We start from the raw sequence: 20,120 nt of genomic DNA, 5'->3' as shown, positions 1-20,120 counted from the left end.
TAAAGAGAAGGAAGGCTTTAAGGATTAATATATCTTGGAACTAGATAAAAGTGATTATGTAAAACTGTGATTCCACCTAATGCCACTGCCCACTTTAAAAGTTAATAGGGGGGCTGGAGAGAAGGCTCAGCGGGTAAGAGCACTGACTGCTCTTCTGAAGGTCCTGAGTTTAAGTCCCAGCAACCACACGGTGGCCCAAGTTTGACCCCAGCACACCATAAAACAGCCTAGTCAGTTGCCATAGCACAAAGCCATAATTCCAGTATTCAGAAGCAAGAGGGTAAGCAGCTCTAAGTTAGCTATGTAGTGTTAAGATGCCAACATGAGACCCTACCTCATTAAAAAAATGGAGGGTGGGTGGGGACTTTTAATTCTTAGTGCAGGGAGTAATGCACGATACTAAATATACACTCTGACATCTAGCTGCAATCCCAGATCCACTATTAAAATACTGCCAAATAGCTTAATAAGAAATTGTGAGGGAGGATTTTCTTTACTGTATGGATGTACTCAATATGGTTTCTTTTTAATCAATAATTGTATGCAGCTAAGATTGGCTTTGGAATCTGTATGTTCACCATAATAACCTGAACTCCAAGTGCTGGTCTTATGCATGCCCAAAGTTGGCTAAGTGTTGTGACAGTTAGTATATATGACTATATGTATCTGAGTGCTGAAAACCAACTACTCTTGCAAATTGCCCTGGATTTTTCTTTCTAGCTTTGCTGGGATCAAACCTGGGACCTCACATGGGCTAGGCAAGCTAACAAAGCTATTTTGAGATACAGTCAAGTTAAGTTGACTCTGCAGGCCTCCACCTCTGAAGTAGCTGGGATTACCAGTCTGGCTTTAAAAATCTGTTTTTAGAGCAGGGCAAGGTAGCCTATATCTTACTGGAAAGCCCAATTCCTTACCGGAGAGGCAGAAGCAGGCAAATTTCTTTAAGATCAGCTGGCATTACAGTGAGACCCAAAACAAGAAAAAGACCTACTGGCATCTTTAAGACTCATAGACTCAAGTAATTTCTCCTTATCTTGGAGTTTAATTAACTCCACGTATAATAAAACCTATATATTTAGACATCAAATGGGGGAACACACATACACTTAAAATGTTTCTCAATGGCAGGTCTACTTAAAAAATTCTTAGTCTCAAGCCAGAAAAGGTGATGTACTCAAAAAAGGCAGAGGCAGGTGATCTCTTGAGTTTTGAGGCCAGAGCTATTTTTGGATAAGCTAGGCTACACAGAGAAACCATCATCTCTAAAACCAAAAAAACCCCACAAATATTTACTATATGTAAGTACACTGTAGCTGTCTTCAGACACCCCAGAAGAGGGAGTCAGATCTCATTTACGGATGGTTGTGAGCCACCATGTGGTTGCTGGGTTTGAACTCAGGACCTTCAGAAGAGCAGTCAGAAATATATTTTTATATACAAAAAATATATATTTTTTTTGGTTTTGTGTTTTGAGACAGGGTTTCTCTGTGTAGCCCTGGAACTCACTTTGCAGACCAGGCTGGCCTTGAACTCAGAAATCCGCCTGCCTCTGCCTCCTGAGTGCTGGGATTCAAGGCGTGTGCCACCATGTCTGGCTCCCAAACCAAAAAAATCTTAAGTCTCCTTTTGACACTGTTGGGTTTTTTTTTTTGTTGTTGTTTTTTTGGTAATCTCAGTACCTTAGAGACTCAAAAATAAAGGTGGAGTCATCTCACCACTTAAGGATGTTGGCTGCCAAACCTCTTGATGACAGGAATTGGATCTCTGGGACCCACAAGTTTCCTTCTGGGTGGCATTTTCATGTAAATATAAGAGTTGCTTGCCAGGAGGCCCTGGGTTTCATTCTCCGATCAGAAACACACAATCTAAACAGCAGTAATTAATGAACACAAATGTCTTCGTGGCATCAATTTATTGCTTGTTTCGACGCTATTCCCAAAGTGCATCTCCTACCCCCTAGTAATGCTCCTTCACAGAGTGCTGATTTAATCGCTGCAATATTTTATTGCCTCTTTTATAATTCTTCACTGGTTGATGTTTCCAAGATGTGAGCTGTGTACAGTTAATGGACACAGTATTGTAACTTCAAAAGGGAGGAACCCCCCCATCACACTCAGCCTATAAAACCTAGTACATGCTACTTTATAGACATGCTGAGCCTCCCTTTCTCAGACTCAGAACTGCCAAAGGAATACTATTTGCTTAAAATGAAACATCTCTACGTAACTGTGTGAGGTTTTTACGGATAGATCCCATCTACGGAAATTTACATTTGTTTTTTCATCAATGAGTAATTTCATGTTTTTTTTCCTAAGTACTTTTAGGTGGAAATAACAAAATTAAGAGAAAACAAAACAAAAACCCATAATCCTGCACAAGTAGAGGTGGAACACAAACATCAAACTGATTAGCAAGCACTGAACAGGGAGAACGAAAGCCGTTGGCAAGGGTCTTCACTCTAGAGGCCCAGGTAGGCATGCTTCCTATGGACAGCTGTGACTATCTTATACACAGGCCAAGGTCAGCACCTTGTTATGCCTTCAGTTAACAGGATGCTGCCACATTGGGTGAGGAACATAGAATACAGTGTATTATAAAACCAAAGCCCAGCTGAGCTTGGCTGTACACACATGGCCCCAGTACTCCAGAGACTGAGACAGGAGGATTGAATTCAAAGGCAAGCTTGGTCCAAGCAAGATGCTATCTCAATGCCAAAGCTGAAATAAAGGTCTGATGAGCCGGGCATGGTGGCGCATGCCTTTAATCCCAGCACTGGGGAGGCAGAGGCAGGCAGATTTCTGAGTTTGAGGCCAGCCTGGTCTACAGAGTGAGTTCCAGGACAGCCAGGGCTACACAGAGAAACTCTGTCTTGAAAAACCAACCAACCAAAAACAAAACAAACAAAAAAATGGTCTGATGTTTATTGAAACAGGCAGGACTGTTATTGGTAGGGGGCACAATCTGAGCTCTCGCACACATGGATGGTTGAATCCTGTGTGTCCCACATCAACCATGCATAATTTATGAATAAATTCATATGTGAATAAGGGAATTCCCCTAAATAATTTTTCCCCCTCAAACAAGTTATATTTGTAACAAATTGCTTTCCAGGAGAAAAAGCAAAATAAAATGAAACAAAGACCAACCAAACAAAAACATAACACACACAAAAAAAATCCTCACATTCTGTCCGTTTTAGGACTTAACAATTATCAGGAAGATCTACTTTTATTATTCTAACTGCAGTGCACAGATAGCCATCAAAGGCCACTTGGGAAAATGGTTTACCTCTTTTTGTATTCTAACAGAGGTAGGAAGCCATCTACTGTATAGCATCAATCCTTGAGGTACATTGGGAAGGAAATGGCCCAATCTTTCCACCAAATAATACACACCCTAGTACATCTTATAAAACAAAAAGAACACATGATATAACATATCCCTTGAAACAGGGAAGAAAAGATCATTCGGTGGGAATATCTTTGGCCTCTGCACCAGTTTGTTCCAGCTCATCTTCCATGATTCCCGGGATAGCTATGACAGGTAACGTGCTTCCTGCGTCTGCTGTTGGCATAGCTGCTTCATTTCTGGTCTCAGCAGCCTCACCTCTGGTCTTGTCTTCGACGTTCCTGGTTTCAGATGCTGTTTCACAGGTCTGCTCTTTTAATAGCTTTTCAGTGTGGGGGTCACTGCTGGCCTCTGCTGTGTCCACAGGCCCTTCCACTTCAGCTAGGACTTCACTATGCTCTGCAGCAGGTTCTCCTTCCCCCTCTACAGCCCTCACTGCTGCTGTGATCACCTCTGCTAAGACTTCTGCAGCTACCTCCTCTGGTGTCTCCTCCTTCTCCTCTCCTACATTTTCATCTCCTTCTGTCTCAAGATCAGCAGTTTCATTGACAAAAGGATCCTCACCCTGGACAAACAGGAAACACAAATCAGCGGCACAGCCAGACAGAGGCCCAGTTTATGAGCTCTCATTTTTAGGAACAGAGTCTGCAAAGCAGCATACTACACTGTAGACTGCAGCCTTCAAAGCTTCCGGTTCAAGTGTGGTAAATTTACTTAGAATAAATAAGTACTCATGACATTCGTTCCTCCCTCTCCGTGTTCCAATTCTTCCCATGTTCCCCTTCCTCAAATCCACAGCCTCCTATCTGTTAACTATTATCCATATTGGGGGTGTTGGGGATTAAATCCGAGTACACACACTAAATGCTGCAGCACTAGTGACACCCACAGACCCTATCTGCTCTTAATCTCTGAGCCATCTCTCTAGTCCTGTTTCATTGGAGACCAGGTATTGATATGTTGCCATGCTAACCTCAATTTCCTGGGCGGAACTGATTCTCCCATGGCTCCAGAATAGTTGGGCATGTGTCACTACACTCAGCTTGGATACTTTCTAATAAGCATTATCACCAACATCTGCTCAGTACTTTACAGCCAAATAATCATTTTTTGGGGTGTGTGTGTGTTGACTATGAGTAGCATAATATAATACAGTGATCCACCAAATAGCACCCCTACCCAAGGTCACAGCTAAATATCAAGTCTCTGGAAACCCTCAACCTCGAAACCTCTGATCGCTGCCTTCAATTAAAAAAAAAAAACGCTCAGAAATGCTCAACACTGCATGCCATCCCCATGGCTTTTCTGGTCCACTAGATTCCGAAATACAAACCTTGAGGTATTTTTCCAGCATCTTCACTATATGTTTGTTGTTCAAAACACTCTTAGCCACATGGAGACTTGTTTTCTTGAACTGCTCAGCAGCCAACTGTAAAGGCAACCAAAAAAAAAAAAAAAAGCTTTATAAAATTATCAGAGAAATCAGAAAACTAGCCAGAGTGTGTGACATTTAGTTTAACTGTCAATTTGACACAGACAAGTCTGCACTGTCTATATCAGGCTAGCCAGGATCAGTGGAGTGGCACAAATCCCTGGACTTCATAAGAGAGACCCAGCAGTAAGCATGCCTGCATTCACTCTCTCTGCTCTTGATTGTGGCTGTGACAGTTGCTCCAGATTTCAGCCTTGATTTACTTCCTTAAAATGATGTGGTATACAACCTGAAATCACTAGACACTTTACTAAGTTGCTTTTGGTCAGGGTATTTTGTCACACACAGTAAGAAATAAAACCAGGAGGGCTACACAGAGAAACCCTGTCTCGAAAAACAAACAACTATTTTGGAGGAAAATCTCAAATGCCAAATAGGAAAGAAAAGTACCAGAGCCCTTAAATAAAAGCAGCGCAATGAAGTGGAAAGGTTGTATTGTAGGATAAAACCAGGTTTGATACCTGAGGTCATGTGCACAGGCAAGGCTAAAAAGTGAGCACTTAGGGGCATGGTGGTGCTCACCTTTAACCCTCTGAGTTCCAGGCCAGTCTAATAGAGATGGCTAGTTTCACACTAGCCACAGCTATTTTGTGAGACAGTATCTCAAAACAAACAACACACACACACACTACAAAAAAGTAAGTTGTGGGACTAAACAGGGAAAAAGGGCAAACCTTTTTACTTTTGGGGGTTATATTGCTTTCATAGTAAATACCAGCAGCATCAACCAAAACTTTAGATTGGGCAAGCATAGTGGTACAAGGCTTTGGGCCCTGCCTCCATAGGGTGAGATCCTGTCTCAAAGGAGCAGTTTATCAACTACTTGACTGCTTTGAGGCTTATCTTCTCATAGACTGACTCCTGGCTTGTTACCACTACTACTGTTCTACAGATCTCTGCAAGTCCTAGAGGAACTGAAGAGATGATGGTTCAGTGGCTAAAAACACCTTTTGCTCTTGTAGAGGATCCAGGATTCATTCCCAGCATCCACACAGCAGCTCCAAATTAAGAGTCTCTAACTCCAGTTAAAAGGGGTCTGGAGCTTTTCTGACACCCATAGGCACCAGACACTCACATGGTACACAGGTATACAAACAGGCAAAACAATCAAGTCATACACATTAAATAAAAACAAAACATAAAGCTGGGCGTGGTGGCACACACCTTTAATTCCAGTACTTGGGAGGTAGAGGCAGGCGGATTACAGCCAGGGCTATACAGAGAAACCCTGCCTCGAAAAACCAAAAACCAAACCAAACCAAAACCAAAACAAAAAAAGCAAGTACTAAGAGATGTGATGTAGTCAGGTGATGGTGCATGCCTTTAATCCTAGCACTGAGGAAATAGAGGCAGATGAATCTCTAAGTTCCAGGACAACCAGGACCACACAGAAAAATCCTGCCCCAAAACCCCAAAATAAATATAGAGATGGGTTGACAGTAACTGGTATTCTATCTTGAGATGGGCCAGCAATGTAGCCACACCCACTTTACCATCTGCATATCTACAACAGTTGTACCACACAAGGACGATCAAAAGCTCTGGGCCCACAGAACCATCCTAATTGCAGGGAACTGACTTCAAGGTCCTTTCAGATTACAAAGTCCAAGGACACTCAAATCTCCTATAAAATGGACTGGTGTTTGCATATCCTTCCTATATTTTAGATGACTTAACAAAACTAGTTGTGCAAAACAGTTATAATGCATTGGTTGGGGAACATTAGAAAGAATTGCAGTGCATTCAGTAATGTTGCAATTCTTACACCAAAAGTTTTTAATCTCCAGTTGGTTCAACCTGTGATTGTAGGATCACAGATAAAAGGCAATTATATCTAAGATCACACTTAAAAAAAAAAAAACAAAAAAGATTTATTTATTTTATGTATATGAGTATACTATAGGTGTACAGATGGTTGTGAGCCACCAGCCACAAGCCCTAAGATCACACTTCTTACGAAAACAAACAACTCCCACAAACCTAGCAACAAAACCTTGTTAATCCCAAGTTAAAAATCTTTAGCCTCGGGCTGGTGAGATGGCTCAGTGGGTAAGAGCACCCGACTGCTCTTCCAAAGGTCCAGAGTTCAAATCCCAGCAACCACATGGTGGCTCACAACCATCCGTAATGAGATCTGACTCCCTCTTCTGGAGTGTCTGAAGACAGCTACAGTGTACTTACATATAATAAATAAATAAATCTTTAAAAAAAAAAAAAATCTTTAGCCTCAGCCTCATCATCAATGGAAGACCAAACCAATACTAAAACACAGGTCAGGGGCTGGTGAGATGGCTCAGCTGTAAAGAGCACTGACTGCTCTTCCAGAGGTCATGAGCTCAAATCCTATCAATTACATGGTGGTGGCTCACAACCACCCATAACGAGAAACAAATGAAAAACCTTTGGGCCAGAGCAAGAGGAAAAAGGGAAGGGGGGGGGGGAACCCCAGGCCAAGGGGGGGTGGGGAGCCCCAGGCCACTGAGATGTGAACGGTCCTGGTCTCCTTACTGAAATCCGATTTTTCAGCAACTGGAAACTTAACTCTGATTTACAGAAAACAGTTTCAATTCAGAATTTCAGCTACTACACACCAAATTTCTGTCTGTTTTTCTTCCCTTCTTTTTACGACAGAGAGGGCTAGGCTGGGTGTCAAGGCATATACCTTTAGTACTTGGGAGGCAGAGGGAGAGGCCAGCTAGGGCTACATGCCGAGAACCTGTTTGAGACCAAGGAGAGAGAGAAGAGAGGATGGAAGCCTGTCTCTCAACTCAGCCTCTAGGTAGGTGGGAATTAAGAGATACATTCCACCAAGAACAACCACATTTTATTTATTTATTTATTTTTTTTTTAAAGATTTATTTATTTATTTATTTATTTATTTATTTATTTAATGTAAGTACACTGTAGCTGTTCTCAGACACTCCAGAAGAGGGTGTCAGATCTCGTTATGGATGGTTGTGAGCCACCATGTGGTTGCTGGGATTTGAACTCCTGACCTTCGGAAGAGCAGTCGGGTGCTCTTACTCACTGAGCCATCTCACCAGCCCGAGCAACCACATTTTAAAGGACTCTGAAGTGAAGGTTACAGTAAGATGACAGACTCACTGAGAGGCCTGATACAATGTGAGCATTCCTGACACAGCATAAAAGGGTCACTGCAGGAGCAGCCTGCATCAAAAGAAGCCTTACCCTCCGATTATGGTTATGGTCCACGGAATGCAGATGCCGCTGGAGGAGCTGATGCTGCGCAGGAATCAGCATGTCACAGGCCAGGCAATGTGCGGCTTCAATCTTTTTGAAGAAATGCTCCTGGCCAATGCCTGGAATGGAACCCAAACAAATAGCTTTCTCTCTCCTCTCCAGCAAGGTCCACACTCTCCCTGTTCTACCCTCTAGGATATCTTTAGGATAGAAGGTGAGAAGGTGGAGATCGGCCCCACTGTGAGGAATGTTGTTTTGGCCTTCCTCATCCTTCCAGCTGTGTCTATACCAGGAGAGAACCATTAGGCTGCTTCGCATCCCTGATGGGCCATCAACGCAGCTGTGCTCTCGTTTCAGCGCACGCAGGGCTTCTTTCCACTAATGCTGTTCCACAGTACTCGGCTTGGCATTTTTGGTAGCCCTTAACTAGCACTGCACTGTTGTTCTTGTTTAGTTTTTGGAGACAGGGTCTCACTATGCAGTCCTAGGCATCCTGAGACTTGCTCGGTAGAAGAGGTTGTTCTTGAACTCACCTGCTTTCCCTCCCTAGTGCTGGGAATTAAAGGTGTGGACTGCCATCATTTGGCTGTTTAATTAAAAAAGTACAGTTTGCTTGCACACATGTCTGCTCACCACATGCGCCCAGTGCCCAAGGAGGCCAGAAACAGGGCATCGTATCCCTTAAAACTGGGATTACAGACAGCTGTGAGCTGCTATGTTGGTGCTCAAAACCCGTAGGATACCAGTCAGCGTTCCTAAGTGCTGAGGGGCTTCTTTAGGCCCTGGGCTGTTTTTTCATGGTATGGAGATTAAACAGACTCTGACTTCCTACATGCAAAGTACCGCAATATATAGAACTATATAAACCTTTGCATTCTGTCTTCTTTTTCAATCTATTTATCTTAGGTGTGTTGGTATTTTGTCTGTATTCATGTCTATGTGAACAGAAGCCAAGAGAGGGCATTGGATTCCCAGGGACTGGAGCCACAGATGACAGTGAACTGCCATGTGGTAATAACAACCCAACCTGAGTCCTCTGGAAGAGCAGCCAGCCTACACGAGTCATGTTCTGTACCCCGACACTGGATCACAACTTACCTTTGAATGGATCTGGTTTGGGTTTAGGGCTCTCCTTCTCCAACAATTCCTGACGCCGTTTCTCAATTTTCTTATTCCTGTTTATGATGTACTCCTAGAAGGATTGAGAGACACCACCAAATTAAATGACAACACACTACTCTCGGTACTTTCCAAGTATAGAGTGGGACACTGTGGCAGCTCCATGGGCAGAACCTGCTGTGGTCAGAGCTGTTGTCACTCTAGTAGTTTCAATTTGGGGAAAGAAATTCTATCATGTTTAGGCTGCTCGTTCCTTTTAACCCCCTAAAGAGTCCTTATACTTTCAGAACCGATCTACAAACACAGTAGTATACTTTACCTGGAGGAATTCTACTGTCTTGTCGGGCAGTTTGGTACTTATAAATCGCAAAGTCTCTTTGTGAAATTTACTTTGCAGATGCTTTTGAATTTCTTCATCTTCAAAGCTACGAAACTTGCATACAGAACAGGCAAACTGAATCCTAGAGAGAACACAGAAAAAGTGGTAATACAGAGATTACCAGCTCATCTTTTGGTATAGAAATGCAAAGAACCAGGATTAGCCTTGTCCTCGAAAGGCGTGGTGAGGCAGAGGCAGGCGGATTTCTGAGTTCGAGGTCAGCTTGGTCTACAGAGTGAGTTCCAGGACAGCCAGGGCTACACAGAGACCCTGTCTCGACTCCCCCCCCCCCCCCCCCCAGCCCCCAAGAAAGAGCCAAATAGAGCCTCTTCCAGTTTCAGTCTCTCAGGTGTTGAGCCATTTAGCCCGGCTAGGAAACAGCACGAGAGGGTAGCACCTGAGCCCTAAGAGCAGGGGTTATAGTATGGGAAACTTGACATCAAGCTTAAAGACCTGCACCAATCTGCAGGTGGAAAAAGACAACAAATTCCTTCAAACTGTGTTTTGACCTTCATAAGCATGCAGTGGCAGATGTGTACTCATTCACATAAAAACACATGGCCCACCCCTCAACAAATGAAAAATTTAGGTCATTTGGTCCTGGGAGATGGCTCCATAGGTAAGAGGACTTGTTATGTAAGGACAATGCCAAAAAGCAACAGATTCTCATATAGCCAGTAGGTGCTTAATCATGAGGGACAGTCCCATGATGGAGTAAAAGAGACAATGTATGGGCCTGGCATTTTAGCATTCTTTTTTTTTTTTTTTTTTGGTTTTTCGAGACAGGGTTTCTCTGTGTAGCCCTGGCTGTCCTGGCACTCACTTCGTAGACCAGGCTGGCCTCGAACTCAGAAATCCTCCTGCCTCTGCCTCCCGAGTGCTGGGATTAAAGGCGTGCACCACCACGCCCGGCTCATTTTAGCATTCTTGTTTGATACAAAATCTGGCCAGCAGATTCACCTACACATGTATTCTCACTCTGCTGAATCCCAGAGATTGTCTAGATTTGGACAGGGAATCAAGACACATCCTAGCAGCTCTCCTGAATGAAGATCACTTTCTGGGAGGCTAAATGTCAAGTCAGCAGACAGTTTTAGCTACCCTTGGGCCTGCTGAGGAGTCAAGAGAGCTCTCAGGTCTGGCATTTGGGCTCTAATTCCAAAAGTGAGGAAAGATGGTAGTCTCAGAGGTGGATTCTCCAAGCAAAAACAGAGTTTACTAGCTACATCCATCTTCCACACACTTCTCTAAGTTGTATCTTCCACTAACCTGGCTAAGGTTGACAGCTAGAGTTATAAAACCAAACTCCCGTGCATTACAGAAGGAGGACATGTGACTAGGAGAGCCCGACAGTGCCCAGATCCAATGGCCTGCAGTGGGGATCTTTACCTAGCCCCTCCCTTACCTGTCAGCTGCTCGGTCCCGCATCCTGTCTCTCCTCCTTTGTTTCTCCCGTCTCTTCTTCACATCCTCATCCTCGTCCTCCTTTTCTCCTGTAACAGAAAAGTCCCCTCGAGACACTGAGGAGCCTGCAGGAAAGCCCAGCTCCAGGGGCCAAGTTGGATGCTGCAGCCTGGCAGCCACATCCTGTGCCCAGCTTCCATTACATTTGTGGTGGGGCTAAGACACCCCAAGACACCGAGGAGCTGTTAGAGGTTCCTGGTGTACCAGGACCTTTGATGAGAACCCAGAGGAGTTGCCTCACTCCTCCCATGGCCTGATGGGCAGAGGCCCATCCCACTCATGGCCACCTACTCTGTTCTGTCCCAGGCTGTTGTCCAATATATCACTTTGTTGTTGGCTCTTCTCCCACATCACTCAAAGAGCTGCAAATACCCACAACAGAGGCAGCAGCTAGAAAGTCTCGGGAAATATAACAAGCTGCAGTGCCACCCTCCATCCCACATCTAGGTGGGTTGTGGTGACTGTCCTGTTGGCTTCACCTGAACTAGGGACTCAGCAGGTCTGACAGTCCTTGCTGGCCCAATCTCTAGCTTCCATTCACAAAATCGACATCCTTGGACTTTCCCAAGGCCAGGTGGGAAACAATCCTAGAAACAAAAATGGGAAGAGACCGACTGGTCCTCCCATCTACTCCTTGGGGCTGGCATAGCTCCCAGGAGAGGCCTGTGGCCAGCATCTCAGCATGAGACCACACCAGAGCCCCAGGCTGAGGGTCAAGGCTGGATGCTGAAAAAAGGTTGGATAAGCATCTGAACTGTAACCCCTACCCCTGATGCCAGTCCCGAGACTGTCCCACGAAGATGGCGACCGGCGTGCGCTGCTCAGAAGCCTCTCAAAAGGACGTGTGGGACTTTTGGCAAGAGGTCACTGCCTGAAACTATGACTGCTGTTTAATAGCAAAGTCATCCCGGTTGGGTAGCAGGACCTGTGCGCAACAAACATGTCACCTTTGCTTTAGCATTTACCCGGCTGCATGAACTGCTGAATGCTGGGGGGTGATCCCGCGCTGTGGACAAAACTTTAATGTGTAGGATAGGGGACATCTGAGGGCTAGTTAACCTGAGGAGCTGAAGGAGCCAAAGGCCTTCTGATTATAAGGGACAAGGGTTAGCCTGTGATCCTTGAGAGTAACCAGCTAAGACAGGTCCACACAGCAGGGAGAAAGACAAGTGGTAGCTGGGTGAGCCTAAGGCCTTGCCGCTCAGGCTGACTCTCACCCTTGGGGCATAACCTTTGTTCAGATCTTAGGTCTCTTGCCCTAGAACTAACAAGACCTGTTCAGTGATAAAACTGCCTTTAGATACAGGCCTGAGTACATCTTATAGGCTATCTTCCCACGACCTCAAGATCAACCATAGTAGGTATTTGCTCTCTGTCCACAGGTACTGAAGCTGCCAGTATTTCTTGCAGAGGCCAGGGTATAAACTGAGGCTCACAACTTAAAAAAAGAGGGGGAAAAAAAACCCCCAACAAAACAACAATAACAAAAATACCCCTGGTAGGAATAAAGAAGATGGGAATAGAAAAGGGACCTCTTGTCTTCAGATTTCTGAAGCCCCCTTTCCTAACCTGGGCAGCATCACAGATACCCTGAGATGGGTCTCCTACCTCCTACAGCTTGTATCTATCGAGGCAAAGGAACTCCTTTCAAGCGAATCTTGCCTCAAACACTGGACCCAAGCTTTGAGGCTAGTTCCCAGTGTGGGTCCATTGTGCAGCTGCAGCGCCTCTGCCATGAGCCATGTCTGTTTTGCTCAGAAGCTGGCTGGGAGCTGGGCAGCGAGTGTGGGTCAGATAAAGAAAGGCTACAAAAGATACTGGGTGACGCCTACCTCTCTGCTTCCGGGAGTCACACAAGTCATCCTCCTGAAAAAAGGGCAAACCCAATGTTAGGCAGCGAGGTGGAGCTTCCAGAAGTCTAACCAGCCCAGGCCTAATACCTAGGACGTGGCCTGCTATGGTGCTGGGAAATGAGGCAGCACCAAGAAACTGGAGTCATAAAGAAGAACCCAGGTGTCCTGCTCTAACTCATGGCTATTAGAAGACCATAAAGGTAATTCTCTCTCTCTTTTTTTTTAAACAGTGACCAAGCTGGTTCTCTCCAAAGTGACAGAATGTGCCCAGTGGCAAAGGCAGCCAATATAGTTTTGTACCACAGAAAAGAGCTTATCCACTGGCAGGGGAAGCTGCTCCACCCTGGGATATTCTAATTCTAGCAGAAACCAGAAACAGGCTCCCCCAAATTTCTAAGTATTTGTTTTTTTTTTTTTTTGTTTTTGTTTTTCTGGTTTTTCGAGACAGGGTTTCTCTGTATAGCCCTGGCTGTCCTGGCACTCACTTCGTAGACCAGGCTGGCCTCGAACTCAGAAATCCTCCTGCCTCTGCCTCCCGAGTGCTGGGATTAAAGGCGTGCGCCACCAAGCCCGGCTCTAAGTATTTGTTTAGCATTCTAACTAATTAGTATAAATACAGATCCTAGGATTATCTAGGCAGAGTCAGAGATCTGCAGAGACTTCCAGTCTTAAGAGCTTCTTCAACTGAATGGGGAGCAAGAAAGATTGTTAGTAAAGCCTCAAAGTGGTTGGTGGTAGGTGGGTACCTAGGTGGGTAGCGGATTCTACCACCTGCTGCCCCAAAGGACAACACTATTCAAGATTCTGTCAGGCCACCCTCACCTGACTTTCTACCTGACCATTAGAAGTACCCAGAGGAAGCTTTCTGGTGCCTTGTGCATTCCTCAGGAATGTGGTGTGGCCCAAGACTGGCCTTTCCCGACACTCCCCAGTGACTGGGTATCAGGACAAGAGCCCCACAATTAGAAGGCTGATGGTTAAATTCAGCACTGTAGGGCAAGGGAAATGGTTTGGGAGCTTTAAGAAAAGAGGTTGGGCAGTGGTGGTGCACGCCTTTAATCCCAGCACTTGGGAGGCAAGGCAGGTGGATTTTTGAGTTCAAGGCCAGCCTGGTCTACAGAGTGATTTCCAGGTCAGCCAAGGCTACACAGAGAAACCCTGTCTCGAAAAACCAAGAAGAATAAAAAAGAAAGAACAGTGGATGATATATACCCCTGGGAGATCTGTTCTTTTCAGAAGAGAATGGGAGGAATAGATCTGAGGAAGAGGAGGAGGCTGGGGAGGACTGAGAGGAAAGAGAAACTTCCTTTGGGATGTAATGTATGAAGAAAGAATTAAAAACAAGCAAACAAAAGAACAAAATGGTTGTTACAGGATGCATACCAAAGGTATATGGTTGATTCAAGCCAAACAGCCATTTTCACCTCTGGTGAGGGGGGAAGAAAAAAAAAAAAAAAAAGAAAAAGCAAGCCCAGAGACAGAGAATCTGTGAAGGTGAACTTACTCCCCTGAATTCTTCATCTCCTGACCTTAAGTCACCAGCTCCATCATCTGCCAGATACAGGGAACAGAAGTGTTAGCCCCTAAGTAGATGGTTCCCAGAGCATTTCCATATTCTCAAGCTCAGTGACCTGACTGACCAATCCAGAGCAGGCACCTGCCTCCCATCACACCCAGCTGGCTCAGTGATTCCCAGAGCATACCGTTTTCAGACAGATCTCCGTCACTGTCAGCACGGGCCAGTTTGGCATCAGGTTCTTCATACAATGGAAACTGCTTCCGCTTCCTGCCCATGTTGTCTGGTCCAAAGCGTTCAAACCCCCTCCTTCTAGGCTACAGACATAAACACATGTCATGTATTGCTAACCTGGGCCTGTAAGATGCCCCCCAAATAAAATAAAGATCAGCACTTGTAAGGACAGAAAACAAAGGCAGGAAAAAGCCTTCAAAAAAGTGAGACTATAATAAGAGTCCAAAAGCCCATGTCATGGTTGAGGGAGCCAGACACACAAAGCCACATGTGTGACTCTATTGCTGTGAAATATCTACAACAGGCCAACCCAGGGCTAGGGCTAGAGAACAGATGAGCCGATGGACACATCTAAAGCAAGTGATGTAAAGGTACTGATAGCAAACCGGACCCTGGGAGATAGGGCGTCTTACAGTATGCAAAGACTTACAACTTTAGCTCAACACAGTCGTTAGGAAGGAAAGGCAATAAGGCCCGACAGAACTTGGCGAACTTACCCAATCCCGTATCCGCGTCTGGGACCGGCCACATCCGTAAGGCATGGTACCACCAAAACCGCCCACCCCCTGCATGCCCATCATGCTGTAGTCAGGGGCCATGGACTGGGAGAAGAGGGAAGGAGGTGGCCTGCTGGTGGAGGGTCCACCGAGACCACGGCCACCCATGTAGTTCAGCTCATTCCACGTAGTGGATAAAGGTTCCGAGGCTGAGGGTGGCATGAAAGGGTCACTACGTATGAAGGTGCTGGAGTTGCTTCGGTCTTGGAAGCGGCCCTGGCCCCGGCCCCTCAAGAAACCATCAAGGGAGCCCCGCTCTGGGGCTGGGTCCCGACAGTCGTTGAATGTCCCACCAAAGCTACCATTGCGGTCAGTTCCCAAGTCAAAATCATAATCATAACTGTAGCCGGGGCGGTAGGGATTATGCTCAGGTATACAGGGCCTGGCGTCGTAGGACTCGTATGGCTGGAAGCGGAAGGAGCTGCAAAGGAAATATATAACCCATTAGGAGCAGCCTAAGCATCCAGGCTCCCCAATCATCTGCCCTCAGCCTAGCTTTACACTAAGTTGGTCCCCTTACATTCAGAACAAGAAACCAATCCAGTCAGTGTCTACCTAACACCCAGAAGGCAAACTGGCCTAAGAACACTCCTTCAAACCCCGCTAACAGAGAAAGAGCATGAAGCCCTTGCCAGAACAAAGCATCTTCCGCTCACTGGCCAGCAGCTTAGGAAACCTTCAGCGAAGCCCGCCCCACAGGGTCCAACTCCAGCCTAAAGCAGGAACAGGAAAGAGGGCTTTCTAAAAGAGCTGGTCCCCACTCCCATGATTCCAGAAAGGGATTCCACGAGCAAAGGTTGAAGGCCATAATCACCTGTCTCGGTCCTGCACGCCCTCCCCACCGCTGCTGATCCCACCCCTGCCTCCTTCCTTAGACAACATGTCCAAACGTTGATTGATCTTGGCAATGAGCGAGTCTGAGTTGTCGGTACATGGCTCTGGGGCAAAAGAGGCCACATGCATGGCAGGGTTCCCAGCTGCCAGGCCACCATCATTGGTCTTGGTGGCCTCCCACGAGGCTGGGCCGTAACTATAGGGTGTTCCCGCAGGGACACTGGTGTTCTGGGCGTTGTAGTAGTTGTAGTTTTCATAACCTATCAGGAGAGAGAAGAACCATGTTAGGCCTGAGCACATGAGGCTAGCCATGACATTCTTGTCTGCGGGAGCACTCTCTGCCCACCAAGAAGGAAAAACTTATGGAACCAAGCATCACCAACATCATACCACAATACACATGTGATCAAAACCAGAGAGACAGGTGGCCACAGGTTGTAGTAGCAGATTTTCTTTAAGAGACAGAAGGACTTGTTTCCTAATCAAAGATGGCTAAGAACCTCAGAACAGCAATTCCAGGTACTAACAAAGACATTTGAAAAGTGTTCCTGCACTAGATCCACAATCCCTCTCAAGTTCAACTCCCCTTCAGGTCAGCCTAGCTCTGATACGGCTCAGGGCCCAGCAGCCTTATTCTCTGTGCTATCGACAGAGCCGTGTGCACAGCCAGGATGGGGGAGTGGGGACCTGCACCTCTGGATGGCTGTTTAAAGACTCACTTGCCCACCTCAAGGTCCCTTTCAGAAGGTCTTACCTTGCCAGCTGGTCATACCACTTCCATATGTACCTTAGGAAAAACAAAAACACATAAGCACTTCAATGCCAGAGTTGTTACCTAAGGACAGCTGCCACCTCACTACACCACAAGGTGGGCTGCGACTGGTTGTGGCAGCGGTCCTTAGCATGCTAACGTTTTACAGAATGGGTACAAAGCACCACTGACATTTCTCTCCCAGGCAGGCCTGACTTCTCCCATGAAAGCTTGGAAAAGAAAGGTACACAGCAATCAATCCCCAAGATGGTGGTCTACACTACAGTACTGAGAGGACAGGCTGCACTGGACCTTAGAAAATCCCCTGCATAAATAAGCTCAGTTCTCACCCAACCTAGTTATTCCCAATCATACCTAAGGCATCAGTGGGTGGGTGGGGGGTGGGTGGTGGGTGGGAGGAAATCACATCCGCAACTGAATAAGAACATATTATGTGGCATAGGTGTCTGGGAGACCTCTTCACGGGGCACACAAAAAAGTGGCTTGTCTCCAATGGTGCTAGGGACTTGGCCAGGGACAGGAAAATAAGGGAAGCCTTTGGAATGGGGCCGAGTATGGGACAGGTTCTAGACTCAGAAAATAAGGGTGAACAAAAGCCTAGGCCATGTCTAGCCTAGTTTTTGTACTCTTGACTTAAAAACAGGTTTTATCTCTCTAAATGGTCACAAGAAAAGCACCTCAAGACAAATGTTCCACAATATGCTAAACATAACAGGAACGCACAGTTTGTGTGCACAGACTAACAGGGTGCATGGGTGCTACTGAGGCCTGTGGTGGCAGGTAGTAGAGTGACACAAGGAGCATTCTTTTTACTAATCAGCCTCTGCTCCCTTGCAGTACTGTTTTTCCTTAAAAAGAAAAAAGCCCTGGTGAAGGCAGAGGCTGGGCTCTACTACAAAGGGGCACGCAGTGGAGAAACCCACAAGTCAACCCATTAAGCAGGAACCACTTACCCTGGGTGTTGGCAGGTCCAGCACTCCATGCCCCGTAGCCTGTGAAAAGATCATGTGTCAAGATTCTATCCTACCTCAAGGAAATGAGAGTTCTGATAATCCCCAAAGAGTCTAAAGGGATCTCTCTTTTCAGAAGTGCCAACTTACAATGAGGGAACGTAGATGTGATCTAGCGCACCTCCAGCCTTCAAGAACTCTCTCCACCCACAAAAGCAAGCAAACCATCACACTGTACCTGGCTGAGCTGACATCAGAGCAAAAAACGGGGGGAGGGAACCAAGTTTAGAGGACACGAGACACAGCATTAGGTCACAATGCCCACTGTACTGGCCAAGCCGCCACATAAGTGGGAAAGCTCAGAGTGCTGCCCGATATGCCACGAAACCAGGAAATAAGCTAGGAATTGGGCAACATAAATATCAGGCTTTGCTTCCATGTAACTAAACACTCAACTCCCCAGGTTTCAAGCCTCCTCCTGACCCTCAAAGTCATCCCCTACAACACTCCTTTGAACAGAATGGGAATACATTCTCTTTATCTGTGTTCTTGGAGCCTAGCATATAGTCTGATACAGTGGCACAGTCCCAGGCTGTCGAATGACTTCACTTTGACAGTGTTAATGGTTAGTTCCCTTTCCAGAATATCCCAAACGTCCCACTGTAACACAGTCCCTTCAATGTGGTGACAGGCACTCAGTAAGTACCGCCATACCTAACTGCTACTTAGAAACCAGGGAGGGGCTGACCAGATGGCTCAGTGGTTAAGAGTGCTGACTGCTCTTCAGAAGGTCCCGAGTTCAAATCCCAGCAACCACATGGTGACTCACAACCATCCCTAACGAAATCTGATGCCCTCTTCTGGGATGTCGAAGACAGCTACAGTGTACTTACATATAATAAATAAATAAATTTTAAAAAAAATTAAAAAGATTATTTTTCTTCTTTTTTTTTTTTTTTTTGTGAGACAGGGTTTCTCTGTAGCCCTGGCTGTCCTGGAACTCACTCTGTAGACCAGGCTGGCCTCAAACTCAGAAATCTGCCTGCCTCTGCCTCCCAAGTGCTGGGATTAAAGGCATTCGCCACCACGTCCGGCTTAAAAAAAAAGATTCTTAGTTAAAAAACAAAAAACCCAGGGAGGCTGCAAATACCCTAACTGCCATCTGTAAAATTATTGGCTGGTAGAAGAAAGTGGGAGTCACCATGAAGTTCCCTAGACCAAGGAAGTATAGCAGGGTTGCGACAGGTATCTATCTGGTGGAAAGGCTAAGAATGGAAGACAGATCTAGGATCCTAAAGGCAAAGAGCACTAGGCTGATACCCAAGCACACGTGTTCATCACACCTCAGGCCTCTCTGGCAAGTCCAATTCTAGGGATCTTGTTACTCTGCTGCCTCTCAAGATCCCTTCCGTAGCCGCCAGAAGCCACTAACCACTCCCTGTGCCCACTTCCAACCCCATTCCACCTGCGGGTAAATCTCCGTACAGAGTCAAGGCCTCCCAGGAGATTAAAAGCAGATAGTTCCAGAACCGACGCCTAATTACGAAAAGATGCTGACATCTAGGTTAGGAAAGGCAACGTCCCCGCTTCCGCAGACCCCTTGGTCCCTACAGGCCATCGTCCCTCAGGCAGCACACCTCCCACGAGCACCTCACGCCGCGTACACTGCAGAGACCCAGCCAGGTTTTCCCGAAAAGCTGCACCGGGTGTAGCCGCAGTGCACAGCTGGGCCGATCGCGCGCGGCCCGTAAGTCTTCAGAAAAGCGAGCCCGGGGGCCACGAGCTCTCAAGGACGACCCGCTGAGGATGAGCTGAGACTCTCTCCTCGCCACGGCCGCTGCGACCCAGCCGGACCTCACGCCCCCCCCGACCCCCGCTTCCTCAGCGCTCGCTTTAGCCCCGCCCCTGGGGCCGCCATTTTGTGGCGTCTTCGGAAGAGAAGGCGGGACTGAGACCGCCCGGGTCCCGCAGCGATGAGAGCCACTCGGCTTGAACAGTGAAAGCGGTCCAGGGCGCATCCAGAAACCCGCCACAGCGTCGGCCTCCGCGCCTCATCTGCACCCTCCGCCCCGAGTCCTACCGGCCAATCCACACGCGGCGCTTCGGGAACGATTGCGCAGAGGCCCAATAAGGGAAGCGCGCGCGTCCGGAACAACTCCACACAGAACCGGGCTGCGGCAAGTGCGTTCCGGCTGCAGGCTAAGCCCGAGTACCACATGCGCCAGGGTCTCCCGTGGTGAAGAAGAGCCCACACTAACCTCCGTAGCCTTGCTCCATGTCTGCGACGCGACCCGCCAGCAGATCCTTGTCTTAAATTCGCTCAGAACGCATGCGTTCAACGTGCTGTCTGCTACTGGAAGACGAAGAGCGTACGTCTCTCTTTCTGGGCGCTACCATTGGT

At 46.7% G+C, this 20,120-nt stretch overlaps 1 protein-coding gene across 2 annotated transcripts; it reads right to left on the bottom strand.

Annotated features, from left to right (window-relative positions):
* Window positions 1-2,899: 2,899 nt before the first annotated feature.
* Window positions 2,900-20,086, bottom strand: Akap8 (A-kinase anchoring protein 8). Of its 2 annotated transcripts, XM_021149196.3 has the most exons (14): window positions 19,978-20,086; window positions 17,723-17,761; window positions 16,752-16,784; window positions 15,978-16,257; window positions 15,104-15,584; window positions 14,560-14,689; window positions 14,361-14,407; window positions 12,836-12,869; window positions 10,945-11,032; window positions 9,480-9,621; window positions 9,140-9,233; window positions 8,030-8,160; window positions 4,682-4,777; window positions 2,900-3,913 (listed from the first exon to the last, which is right to left on the bottom strand). In XM_021149196.3, exons 1-14 carry the CDS (start codon window positions 19,994-19,996, stop codon window positions 3,464-3,466), a joined length of 2,064 nt encoding a protein of 687 aa, XP_021004855.1. In that variant the 5' UTR covers window positions 19,997-20,086; the 3' UTR covers window positions 2,900-3,463. The 2 variants fall into 2 exon arrangements, with proteins under 2 accessions (XP_021004855.1, XP_085688859.1); XM_085832733.1 differs by lacking the exons at window positions 15,978-16,257; window positions 16,752-16,784.
* Window positions 20,087-20,120: the final 34 nt, after the last annotated feature.

The sequence above is a fragment of the Mus caroli genome, unplaced genomic scaffold (assembly GCF_978045245.1).
Source record: "Mus caroli unplaced genomic scaffold, Mus_caroli_1 scaffold_18, whole genome shotgun sequence".
Classification (NCBI taxonomy): Eukaryota; Metazoa; Chordata; class Mammalia; order Rodentia; family Muridae; genus Mus; species Mus caroli.
This window is presented reverse-complemented; position numbering and strand designations above follow the sequence as displayed.